The sequence below is a fragment of the Limanda limanda genome, chromosome 17, assembly GCF_963576545.1.
Source record: "Limanda limanda chromosome 17, fLimLim1.1, whole genome shotgun sequence".
In the NCBI taxonomy this organism is placed as follows: Eukaryota; Metazoa; Chordata; class Actinopteri; order Pleuronectiformes; family Pleuronectidae; genus Limanda; species Limanda limanda.
In genome coordinates, this window is record NC_083652.1 from 12,613,803 (window position 1) to 12,626,244 (window position 12,442).

General features: G+C 42.3%; 1 protein-coding gene across 1 annotated transcript; it reads right to left on the reverse strand.

The window, feature by feature from the left end:
- Positions 1-4,283: 4,283 nt before the first annotated feature.
- Positions 4,284-10,906, reverse strand: rtbdn (retbindin). Its single transcript, XM_061090913.1, has 5 exons — positions 10,747-10,906; positions 10,561-10,660; positions 9,650-9,778; positions 8,923-9,019; positions 4,284-4,634 (listed from the first exon to the last, which is right to left on the reverse strand). Exons 1-5 carry the CDS (start codon positions 10,904-10,906, stop codon positions 4,284-4,286), a joined length of 837 nt encoding a protein of 278 aa, XP_060946896.1.
- Between the last annotated feature and the right edge of the window lie 1,536 nt (positions 10,907-12,442).

Here is a 12,442-nt window from a genome sequence, read left to right on the forward strand (position 1 = left end):
TTCTGTTTCAGTTAATGACTATGTTTCAACCTACATGTGAAATTGATGATCATTAGCACCTGTTTGGTATAATTGGTTGATCATACATCTGTCTATAATCCTACAAAATCCCTGACTTTGTGCAAGTGCACCTATAAGAATTGATGCTGGTTTGAAGGCAAAGGGTAGTAACACCAAGTATTGATTTGATTTAGATTTTTCTTTTGTTCGCTCACTGTGCATTTTGATATTTGATGAAAATAAACTGTTAACACTTCCATTTTTCAAAGCATTCTTAGTTTACAGCATTTTCACACCTGCCTAAAACTTTTGCGCAGCACTGTATATATACATAATCAATAAAATTGTTGTTACACTGACATTCTGTGACTGTTCTTCCTTTTTTGGGGTTCACCAGAGCTTTGTGTACATTATATAGCCCAAACCGGAATCCTCTGCTATACCAAATTGTGAGAAAACGGAAAATCCAGAAAAAGTATTTTCTATATTTTAAATACAAAATACATGTATTGTATTTTGTTACATTTTCTGGCACCAGTATTTTGTATTTTATTTTGCTACATTTATTCAAGGGGTATTTTGTATTTTGTATCAAAATACATTTTGATGTATTTTTGCCCATCCCTGTCTATGGTCCACTGTCATACTGACAAAACATCTAAACATTTTGACCTGTAGTGTTTAAACAATGCCAAAGGGACTTTTCATTTTGGGGGCACTGACTGTTTGTGTGAGAAAAGGATTTAGTTTTGACTGATGAGTTGTCTGTTTTGGGAGAGATATGACCTTTTGCAGGTGTGCCATGGAGTTTTGATGAACCATCTAGGTTATATTGGCAAATGTATTTAAAGTTTTTAGAATGTCCTTTTTTTTCCGAGAGATGAGCCACAGCAATCGAGAAGGAACTTTTCATTTTTGGGGCAGTGACTATTTATATGAGAAAATGATCTGGTTTTGAAGCTTGAGTTAAATGTTTTGGGTGAGATATGACCTTTTGAAGGTGATCTATGTAGTTGTGCTCAACCATATAGGCTGTATTGCCAATTGCACTTAGAGCTCTGAGAATGTCATTTCTGTTTTGTGAAATGAGCCAAAGCAATGGAGAAAAACTGTAACAAACCTAAAGTAAGATGTGACATTGTACAGAAAATGTCCGAGCCCCACTCCAGTCACCGTCTATCACCTGGATAAACAACCAGCAACACAGGATAAATATTAAAAACACACAATTAGTTGTCAGTGGTGTTGTGGTATGATGTGTTGCTGTGTATTCTCACCTGCAGGGGGCGCACACTGCTCCACTATGAGTATCAGTCACTTCTAATGAGGTTGTTTTAAATCCACATTTTCCACTGTCACCTGAACACTTTTGTAAAATTAATATTATTCATTATTCATCCTGACTTATTGGATGAGTCTATTCACTGGATTCAAATGATGCGTCTCACTGTCGCTGCCAAGCTGAATAATTGGAGGAACTTTAATCTTCATTAAAGCCCAAACGGCCTTAATATGAATGTGGATAATAAAATCACATGTTGACAGTGTTAATAAATATTGTGCTGATTCTTATTCGAATATGAGATCATTTGAATTCCTCCCTCACAGCCGTGGAGCGGGTGAGTGACAGCTGTCAGAACAGGAGCGTGAACACGTCAGGATATATCAGTGAATTGGGGCCTGACAGTGTTGAGGGGACATTGGACGGACACTGTCTGCTCCCATCATCGGAGCTGGAGGACACTTCTCCAGACACCAGACAACAATCATCTAATGAGTGTTGAACGAGGAGAAGAAAATAAAAACATAAAGCAGAGTTTCAGTTCTGTCGCAGAAGCAGAGGAACAAAACAAGATATTTATCTGCAGCCTGATGTGTCTCTGTCCAGAGGTTTGATGTTTGTGATTCATGAGGCAGAGAAACTCATTTTTCTCAAGGTGTAATTTGTTTTAAAGGACACATTTCTGAACATTTCTTTTTCAAAATTCATCGTCCTTGATAAAAGACTGAAAAGAAATCATATGTTGCAAGTGTTAAAACTGCAGCTGACTTCATCACTGAGACCAAGGATTCATTAATACATTTTCATATTGTTTTCTAGTGTTTATCATTTCCAGATACTGTTCTATGTTTTTTATTTCTCTATTTATGCTTATTCAATGTCAATAAAACCAGATTACTAGAGACCATTTTTACAAACTCATCTTTCTATGATATCTTTTTATTTCTCTTTTATTGCTTTTGTTCTTTTTATTTATTCGCCGTCGTCTTCTTTGTTTTCCCTATTCTTCTTTTTCTTTTATTTATTTTACGTGATGCTTCCTTCTTATTTCTTAATCCTTTAATAAATTGTTTTTATTTACTTTTTCCAATGTCCATTGTCCTGTGAGTATAATGTGTCCGTCAAAGCACTTTGTAAACCAAGGTGCTATAAGTGAAGTTATTAACATTATCATTATGACCCCAGGTTGCATTGTGAATGAAAACTTGATCAATTGAACACATAGACGACATAATCCACTTTTATAGTGTTAAATAACATCCAGTTTAAAATATATAGTTATGTATAATTATAAAATAAGATCTATAATCATAAGCTTCAGTTCATCCATCAGACAGAAACTTTATGAGCCACTGAAAACATCCAGTTCAGGGTCAGAGGGACATTTCGAAATTTTGTCTTTATTGAGAAAGAAAAGCACAGAAACATCAATTTCATCAGCTTCACCATAAATCACATGAATCAGTATCCTTTGTTTATTCTTACAAAACTTTTACATCTAACAGTGCCTCACTCTAGAAATACATGACGTGATTATAAAAGGAACATCCACCGTGCACTGATGATCCAAAGCTTTGTTGTGTGTGTGTTTCTGAGCATGAGAACCCCCCCCTCAGGTATCAGGTGGGTCATCCATCATCTTCATCGATCTCAGTTACAATCATCTTCATCATCACACACCTCATCACAACAATAACATCAGCATTTGATTCTCTGGCAACAACCTCCACCTGACAACATGTGACTCCAGGGTCTGAATGGACATTGATTTTGGATGAAGATGAGAAATGATTGGATGTTGAGTGAAGGAGTCGAGGTGAAGATGAGTCTCGGGAGGAGGGAATGAGGATGAAGGGATTAGGATTAAGAGATGAGGGTGAAGAGATGAATGTAGGGATGCGGGAAGGAGGAAGGGAAGGAGGATGAAGGGATGAGGATGAAGAGATGAGGGAAGAGAAGATGAGGGAAAGAGGGACGAAGAGATGAGGGTAGGGATGAGGAAAGGAGGATGAAAGGATGAAGATGAAGAGATGAGGATGAAGAGATGAGGGTGAAGAGATGAGGGTAGGGATGAAGGGATGAGGGAAGGAGGATGAAAGGATGAAGATGAAGAGATGAGGATGAGAAGATGAGGGTGAAGAGATGAGGGTAGGGATGAGGGAAGGAGGATGAAAGGATGAAGATGAAGAGATGAGGATGAGGAAATGAGGGTGAAGAGATGAGGGTAGGGATGAAGGGATGAGGGAAGGAGGATGAAAGGATGAAGATGAAGATGAAGAGATGAGGATGAAAGGATGATGATTGGGATGAGGGAAGGAGGATGAAGGGATGAGGGGTGAAGGAAGAATGGTATGCGGATGGAGTTTCTTTTTTAAAACTTTCTCCAGGGAAAGTAAAGGGTGGGTTGGAGATACCGAGACAAGCGGAGCGTCATTGGTTGATCGGTCCCATGGGGGCCGGTGATTAGGGGCGTGGCTGAGGACCCTGGAGTTACCTGGTTAACTAATGCTCAGATTAAAGTCATTTGACCGAGGGGAGGAGCCTGGTGGCGCCGCTTCATGATGTCAGAAACTCCACATGTTTTAACTTCATGCAGCAAAACTCCACCCACGTCAAACCGGAGCGTTGAGACATACGACGCAAATAAAAGACTAACTTCGATTTAAAAAAAACACCTTTTAAGATAATTTGTGCAAACATCACTTGATACCGAGTCTTGTGACCGGAGTCCGAGCCCTTACACAAACACCTCAGTTTACTCTTTACTCTTTTCTTCTGAGGTTGTTCTATAGAACCGGAGACAACTGGTTTCTCCTCTGCCACATACAGAACTATTTAAAACCATTGGATTATATGATCATGAGAATGGGAGCTCAGGTTTGTGTCGTAAGGTTAATTACAGGAGCGAGTTAATGACCACTCCCTCTCAAGAGATTTCTGACATTAGGATCTAGACATTTAAATCTAAACGTGTTCCCTTCTCTCTCTCTCTCGCTGTTCTCTACAAGCCGCTGCCGCTGCCCTCCACGTCGTCCACGACCAGCGAGCGCTTACGCAGCACGGAGTTCCCCTTCCTGCCGCCCCTGGCCTGCAGTGGCAGCTTGGTCTGGCAGGGGGCGCGGTACTGCGGCAGGCCCGTCTTGGTGGTGTCCAGCTCCTCGGGGTCGTCCCTCTGAGCCCTGAGGGCGGCGATCACGTCCTTGTCTGACGGGCTGAGGGTCAGGCAGCCGCAGGGGCGACCGCCGTCCCCCCCCACATCTCCGGCCTCTGCCACGTCCTCTTGGTCGTCCTCAACCGCCATGAAGGCGTCGCCCCACAGGCTCTCGCACAGATCCCTGCCGTGCTGGTACATCTGCACACACATGCAACATGTTGTTAGCTTTATGAAGAATCATCCTCTGAACTTTACTCAAGCAAAATACAGGGACACAAGGATCGAACCGCTGATATTCTGGTTAGTGGTCGACCCGCTTCACCCCCTGAGCCACAGACACCCCCATGTTGTAGACCTGTAAAGTCACAAATCTGTTGCTGGGTGACTTTACCGTATAGTGGCAATGCCAAGAGTTCTACAAGTTCTATAAATGACTCCTCATATTTGATTGGTGCAATTTTCCACACGGCTTCTTGCATTGTCCAGTAAATTAGCAGCATTTGTCACATTCTTGTCGGTCGGCCTCTTTCTGCTTGTGAACATCCATAGAAATAAGTGGTTTTGGCCTCTCAGGGCAACTTTTGTCCGCCTCTCTCTCTCTCTCTCTCTCTCGCTCGCCGCACCTCGTCTCCACCGACCTTGAGAGCAAAGTACAAGAGAAACGACCTTGAAAACTCCCGCTGGCATCTGAAAGATTTCATCTCTCGAGGCATAATGACGACTCTGTCGGGCTTCACAGATCCAAACAAACGGGAAAGGTTGACCTCGGGAACCTTTTGTGTTGCTGTCGGACGGGAAAAGTCGTTTAACTTTGAGGGAGAAACTTCAATTAATGCTGAGATCAGCTCGGTGGGAAAAACGTCCACTCCTCTCTAATAAGACACGTATGAGGATTATTGCATCACGCTGCAGAAACACGTTGCAATTCCACATTTAAGCCGTTTAACTGTAAATAGGCCTGGACTCAGATGGGAATGCTCATTAGTGAAGTTTCAGGGGAGGACAAACACGCTGCTTTCCTGGGTTTAAGCCTCATTCTGTCTCTGTGGTGTCTGTCTCCGTCATTAGGACGTTCGGCAAAGCTCCTACTATAGCTCACTTTGTCAAAAGACTTCCACTGTACTCCAACCACCCCCCCCCCCTTCCCACCACCACCACACACACACACTTCATTCTGAGTCACTTGTGCTTATTGCCGCACTTGCTGTTTGTGTATCGCTCTTAGTCTCTCTCTATCGCTCGCCCCCACCGGTACGTCTGCTCCCTCTCATCCTCCCTGTCTGTCTGTCGGGGGGGGGGGGGGGGATTAAAGCCTGAGTCACACAGGGAGCTCAGAGAAGAAGAAGCTGTAATATATTTACAGGCTTGGAAGGACAAAGAGGATGAGTGCAATTTCTCTTCACTACACACACACACACACACACACCGTCTGTCTGGAGCTCAGGTCTTATCACAGACACACAAACACACACACACACAGACACACACACACACACACACACAGACACACACACACACAAAAACAACAAACTTGTTTTTTCTCTCCATTAAGACTTGTCCCCATAATGGGACTGTGTAAACAGATTTACGTCCCCAGAAAACATGAGGAAAACCTGGACCACATGCACCTACACACACACAGACACACAGACACACACACACACAGACAGACACACACACACACACCCACACTTCACTCCCCCCCCGGCTGACCGTATTTGCTGCCAGAGCTAATTCCGTACAACAACAAGTGTCATTAGACGACATGGTGTGATGGATAAGTGAGATAGAGAAGTTTTCCTGGGGCAGAGTTCTCGTCTCATCCAGTCCTGCTTCCCCCCCCCCCCCGAGTAATATGACATCACACCTGGTGGACAGAGGGACGCCGAGAATAGGAGCTCGAGATAAACACTTTAATCTGTAACAGCTTAGAGGCAACGATCTGCTGCCGTTACTCTCTTGGCCAAAGGTCAACTATTTTTAAACAAAAGAAGAAAGTAAAGAAATATCTCAATGATTATAAGAAGTATATTAGTAACTGCTTTATTTTATTGCTCTTGGTATTTCTGTATCCTTGTCATATTCTATTGTTGTATTTTAACTGCATCATTAAGCATCTGTCTGATTTAAAGCCTGTAAACACAAACTACTAATGATTATTTACTATATTTTGTCTCATTATATATTTACAGCATCATATAACTCAAAGGAATTATTCGTAAGCCTCTAACTCTATGTACTTCTTCCCTTTTAACAACTGATATGCACCCGGTATATAATACCAGTATAATATCAGTAATATACCACTACATACTACCTGGTACAAAATATGTGTACAATGTAAGTGTTGTAATTGGCAGTGGCCTGGTGTGACAGCTTCATATTCCTGTGACCATTAACCAGTGTTCCTGAAGCCGTGTGTGTGTCGGTGCCAGCGCCTGGCAAACACACGGCCGCTCTTTGCAGATGTAACCTCATTCCCACAAAACCAGGAGCAGAACGAGTGGAACGCCGAGAGAAATCAGACCTTGGCTCACAAATAATGTTACCAGCGAGTACAAAGAGAGGGAGAGAGACGTGGAGTGCCAGAGGGATTTTCGCATGCTGTGTGTGTGTGTGTGTGTCTCTAAATATATTCACTTGTTTCTATGCAAATTGATATCTACTGCAGTCAGCATTTACAAATCCTTTCTGCATCGCTGTTTATTTATTCCACACACATACACTTATGTTTTGTTTCTATCCATCTATCACTCTCCTTTTTTATTTCTTTCACCTCTTATTAATCTTGTTTATTCTTCTTCTATACCTCTGTATGAAATGTGCTTCACAAATCAAACAGCTCTGCCTCTCAGGTGAACCCACTGAGGATTCTGCAACGGTTTAAGGAGGATTATTTCTTCTAAATCACAGTGAAACTCAGCAGTTAATGATTTGAAGGCAAAGCCTCAAACATAATCTTTGAATTCACAGTTAATGCGTGTGTTTCTGTTTCCTGTGCAGCTCGTCTCAGCCGGGTTGAGCCACCGTGAAATCTCCCATCTCTGCCGGCTGAGCAGAAAACAAAATGAAGCTTTACTGCCGTGACCTCCAAAAAGAGGCAGGCGCTTGTTTGCAGCCGCTCAGAGAGGAGATATATATATATAATATATATATATTTATATATTTATATATGTTGGACTTGCTGTGATTCATTCGTTTTGTATTCTGGAGTCGTTTAAAATGCTCAGTTTGAGAACCACTTATTTTGTGCCATTAGTGTCTCTGCATTCATACAAAGGCATATAGGCAGATAGATAGATAGATAGATAGATAGATAGATAGATAGATAGATAGATAGATAGATAGATAGATAGATAGATAGATAGATAGATAGATAGACAGAGATAGATAGATAGATAGATAGATAGATAGATAGATAGATAGATAGATAGATAGATAGATAGATAGATAGATAGATAGATAGATAGATAGATAGATAGATAGATAGATAGATAGATAGATAGATAGATAGATAGATAGATAGATAGATAGATAGATAGATAGATAGATAGATAGATAGATAGATAGATAGATAGATAGATAGATAGATAGATAGATAGATAGATAGATAGATAGATAGATAGATAGATAGATAGATAGATAGATAGATAGATAGATAGATAGATAGATAGATAGATAGATAGATAGATAGATAGATAGATAGATAGATGATAGATGGATATAGATAGATAGATAGATAGATAGATAGATAGATAGATAGATAGATAGATAGATAGATAGATAGATAGATAGATAGATAGATAGATAGATAGATAGATAGATAGATAGATAGATAGATAGATAGATAGATAGATAGATAGATAGATAGATAGATAGATAGATAGATAGATAGATAGATAGATAGATAGATAGATAGATAGATAGATAGATAGATAGATAGATAGATAGATAGATAGATAGATAGATAGATAGATAGATAGATAGATAGATAGATAGATAGATAGATAGATAGATAGATAGATAGATAGATAGATAGATAGATAGATAGATGGATAGATAGATGGATAGATGGATGGATAGATGGATAGATGGATAGATAGATAGATAGATAGATAGATAGATAGATAGATAGATAGATAGATAGATAGATAGATAGATAGATGGATTTGGGGCTCAACTGTTCTCCAGCCCCTCGGCCACTCTGTCTCTTTTTAAATCACACAGCTGATTCTTGTCCACTGATGCAGGACCGACTCTTTTCATGCTTCAGCCTCAGCTCTGCTGTTAACCCTTCGCTCACCTCAGCCTCTCCGGACCACCGACTCTACGGGGACACGGGGTCCGACCTCATGGATGAAACACGCAGCTCAGGGGACAAGCTCAGAGCTCAGAGCTCAGTTCATTGGATTCAAAGCTCAAACGCCTCCTGTGAAGCTGAAGTGAAGAAGTGATGAGGAGGAAGATCGCAGCTGCAGCGGCCTACCTGCTGATACTGGACACAGGATCCAGTGCAGTTCTGTCCCCGGGGGTCTCTGGCCCAGTTACGAGCGCAGGTCATGTCCATCCTGCAGGCGTCAAACCTGAAGAGAAGCAGTGTCGGTTCTTCAATGAGTCAATGTTGTGAAACCATATATTACAACTACTGCACTTTGATCTTAAACAGATGAGACATCGTTGTCATCAAAGTAAAACAACGATGTTTGTTTTTAAAACATTTCCCAGCAGATAAACCAGGTAGGATGAACGCAAACTAGTTAAATGTCGCCGCATCATCAACTGTTTTTTAAAAAGCTCTAAACACAAACAATAAAAACAGACTTTTGATCTAAAATGTATTATTCACAAGGGAAGATAAAACAGAGATAGAGATAGAACATTTGGTCTTTCTGTCTGTGTTGAACTACACTGGTCTGTTTATCGTCCCAGCACCACGAGCACTAACTCAACTGGTTGTCGTTCCCATCTTGTCAGCCACCGTTACACATATTTGTTGCCTCCTTCATAAGAAACGACTCTGGTCTAAGGTTGATGAATGCAGCCTTTGGTTTTATCGTGGTCGTACGGTTTTATGCTGTTTATTGGACACTCAGTCTCAGGATGAGCAGCAGCGAGCGCTGTTGACTCAGAGACTCTGCATCCTTACGGGCGGAGGGGGACACATGTAGTGATCGTGATTTAGGTTTGCTCGGCGGCGTGTTCAACAGCCTCACCAATCACGGCAGAAGCTGTGGCAGAGCGGCACGGCCTGGATGTAGGAGCGGCGGTGGGGGTGAGGCCAGCGGGCGGCGTCGGGGGAGCAGCGGTAGAAGCAGGACACGCGCTTCAGGAAACCTTCACACCTGGGGAGAGAGAGAGAGAGGACAGTCAAAGCTGAGGTGAGGACGAGTGACGTTTAAACATCTGTTGACCTGGAGAACAGCTGCTAACTCCATCGAGTGTAAATAAAGATGGACGACGTGACGTCTCCCTAAAAGTGAAGCCAGCTGCAGAACAGGTCATAAACCTCCCACCTCCATGTTAGCAGTTGGGACGTGGACCAAAGAAAAAAGTCAAATAAAAGATGGTTTCTGTCCTTTTAGGAAGTTCATATCACATTTGATCTCTCAGTTTGTTTTTAACTAGTTATTCAGTGCTATAAAAACGGAGTGAGACATCGTGATTGACAGCTGAGACTGACTCGTAATTGGTCAAGCGTATGTATAGACGGGACCTTGCCACTGAGGCTCCACCCCCTATTACTGCAGCTCAGACTCTGTATCAAGGATATCTTGGATCCATCTCTGGATAGTGGGACGAGTTGTCCTTCTTTATATACAGTATTTACACATCTAGAATATATATAACAACGTTACCAATATGAATGGTTTTGGTCACCACCAACTAAAGTCTTCACTTTGTTTATGATTCAATCACAAACTTTCTTTTCCCAGGGTTTAGTGATATGCAGGAATAACTATGAGAGCTATGAGAGTTAAACAAAAACATAGAGTCGAGGAGAGTAAAGTTGCCAAATACTTTAGTCTCAATTAACAACTGTAAATTTATGAAATATGTACCAGTATACATTATGGATGCTTGGAGGTGAACATGTGTGAGTCTGGATCCACAGAGTGAGACTTACTCGGAGCTCAGGGGTCCGCACTTGTCCCAGGGTTGATTCTCGTTGCCGGCGGCGGGGACGTGGGAGACGTCCTGGATGTTGTCTTCCGTGCAGCAGCTGTCTGTCGGCAGAGAGAACAAGAGGAAACCTTTCAACCACCTCTGACTCAGCAGGTTTGTGTGTCGGTGCACGTGCAGCGTCACTTACTGTCGGTATACAGGGCGCAGTCCCTCAGGTGAGGCTCCGGGCCAGGGGAGGCCTTGTGTTTGCCGTCTTGAAGACACAACCCCTCGGAGTGGGCTACTCCAATCAGCACGGCCGCCAGGTACACACAGACCAACAACTGAGGGCGAGAGGTGACTTCCATGTCTGCAGAGTCTGGGGACGAGTTCAGCACGTTGGACAGCGGCACACACAATACAGACACACAATACAGACACACAATACAGACACACAAAATTGAATGTGATTATGTGATGAATAAGAATCAGCCCTTATAGACACACACACACACTCACTCACACACAGACACACAATCTTATGTGACAATGTGATGAATAAGAATCAGCCCCTATAGACACACACACACACACACACACACACACACACACACACACACACACACACACACACACACACACACACACACACACACACACACACACACACACACACACTCACACTCACACACAGACACACAATCTAATGTGATGAATAAGAATCAGACCCTATAGATACACACACACTCACACACAGAAACACAGTCTTATGTGATAATGTGATGAATAAGAATCAGCCCCTATAGACACACACACACACACACACACACACACACACACACACACACACACACACACAAACACACACACACACACACTCACACACAGACACACAATCTAATGTGATATAATGTGATGAATAAGAATCAGCCCCTATAAACACACACTCTCTCACACACAAACACACACACACACACACACACACACACACACACACACACACACACACACACACACACACACACACACACACACACACTCACACACACACTCAACACAGACACACAATCTAATGTGATAATGCGATGAATGACAATCAGCCCTTATAGACACACACACTCACACACAGACACACAATCTAATGTGTTAATGTGATGAATGAGAATCAGCCCCTATAGACACCCCCCCCAGCCTCCTGTCATCAGCCGGTTTCAGACAGTGAGTCCAGCTCAGCGGCTCACCCCCCCCCTACAGACAGGCTGAGTCTAATTAGCTGGGACTGAGGGACGGAGGCTGAGGTGGACGACGTGCGTCGGTGTTTAATCTGACGGCGACGCTCTGATCTGCTGGACTCGACCGTGTGGCGACAGAGAGAGAGAGAGAGGCTGGGCAGGTGCCAGCGTGCATCTTACACAACAAGCTGGTGAAAACACACTGAACAACTTCGTCACAGGAGTTCACTTCCACTTGGAAATGTTTGTATTAGCAGGTTAGAAACAACACAAAACAGACCACAACTATGTTTCACTTTAATACAATCATGTAGCCACTGGTGAAAGGTTAATTCTTTTCCACAAAATTAATCTATTGACATGATTTGGGCTGCATATAAAAACATTACCTCCTCCGTGTTAGCAGAGGGGACATGGACCATGTCAAATACATTACTAATGCATGTTAAAGTGTTTATTTATATGTTAAGTTTGGTTTTCGTTAGTTATTTGACGCTATAAAACTCCTGATTCGTCGAGAGGCAGAACCTCGATACCGACGCTCCATCGCTGATTAACTTGAAAAGGTTTTTTCAACTATGTTTTCCTTTAATATTATTATTCAGACTATATAAAGGAATGTCATGACACTGGTCGAACACCAAATCTTATTGCAGCTTAATTCTTTTCACC

Excerpts from the sequence above, each read along its gene's own strand:
- rtbdn (XM_061090913.1), bottom strand. The coding sequence starts at position 10,906 with ATGGAAGTCACCTCTCGCCCTCAGTTGTTGGTCTGTGTGTACCTGGCG. Across the intron at positions 10,661-10,746 it reads CTGCGCCCTGTATACCGACA|ACAGCTGCTGCACGGAAGAC; the intron begins GTAAGTGACGCT and ends CTCTGCCGACAG. Across the intron at positions 9,779-10,560 it reads TGCGGACCCCTGAGCTCCGA|GTGTGAAGGTTTCCTGAAGC; the intron begins GTAAGTCTCACT and ends CTCTCTCCCCAG.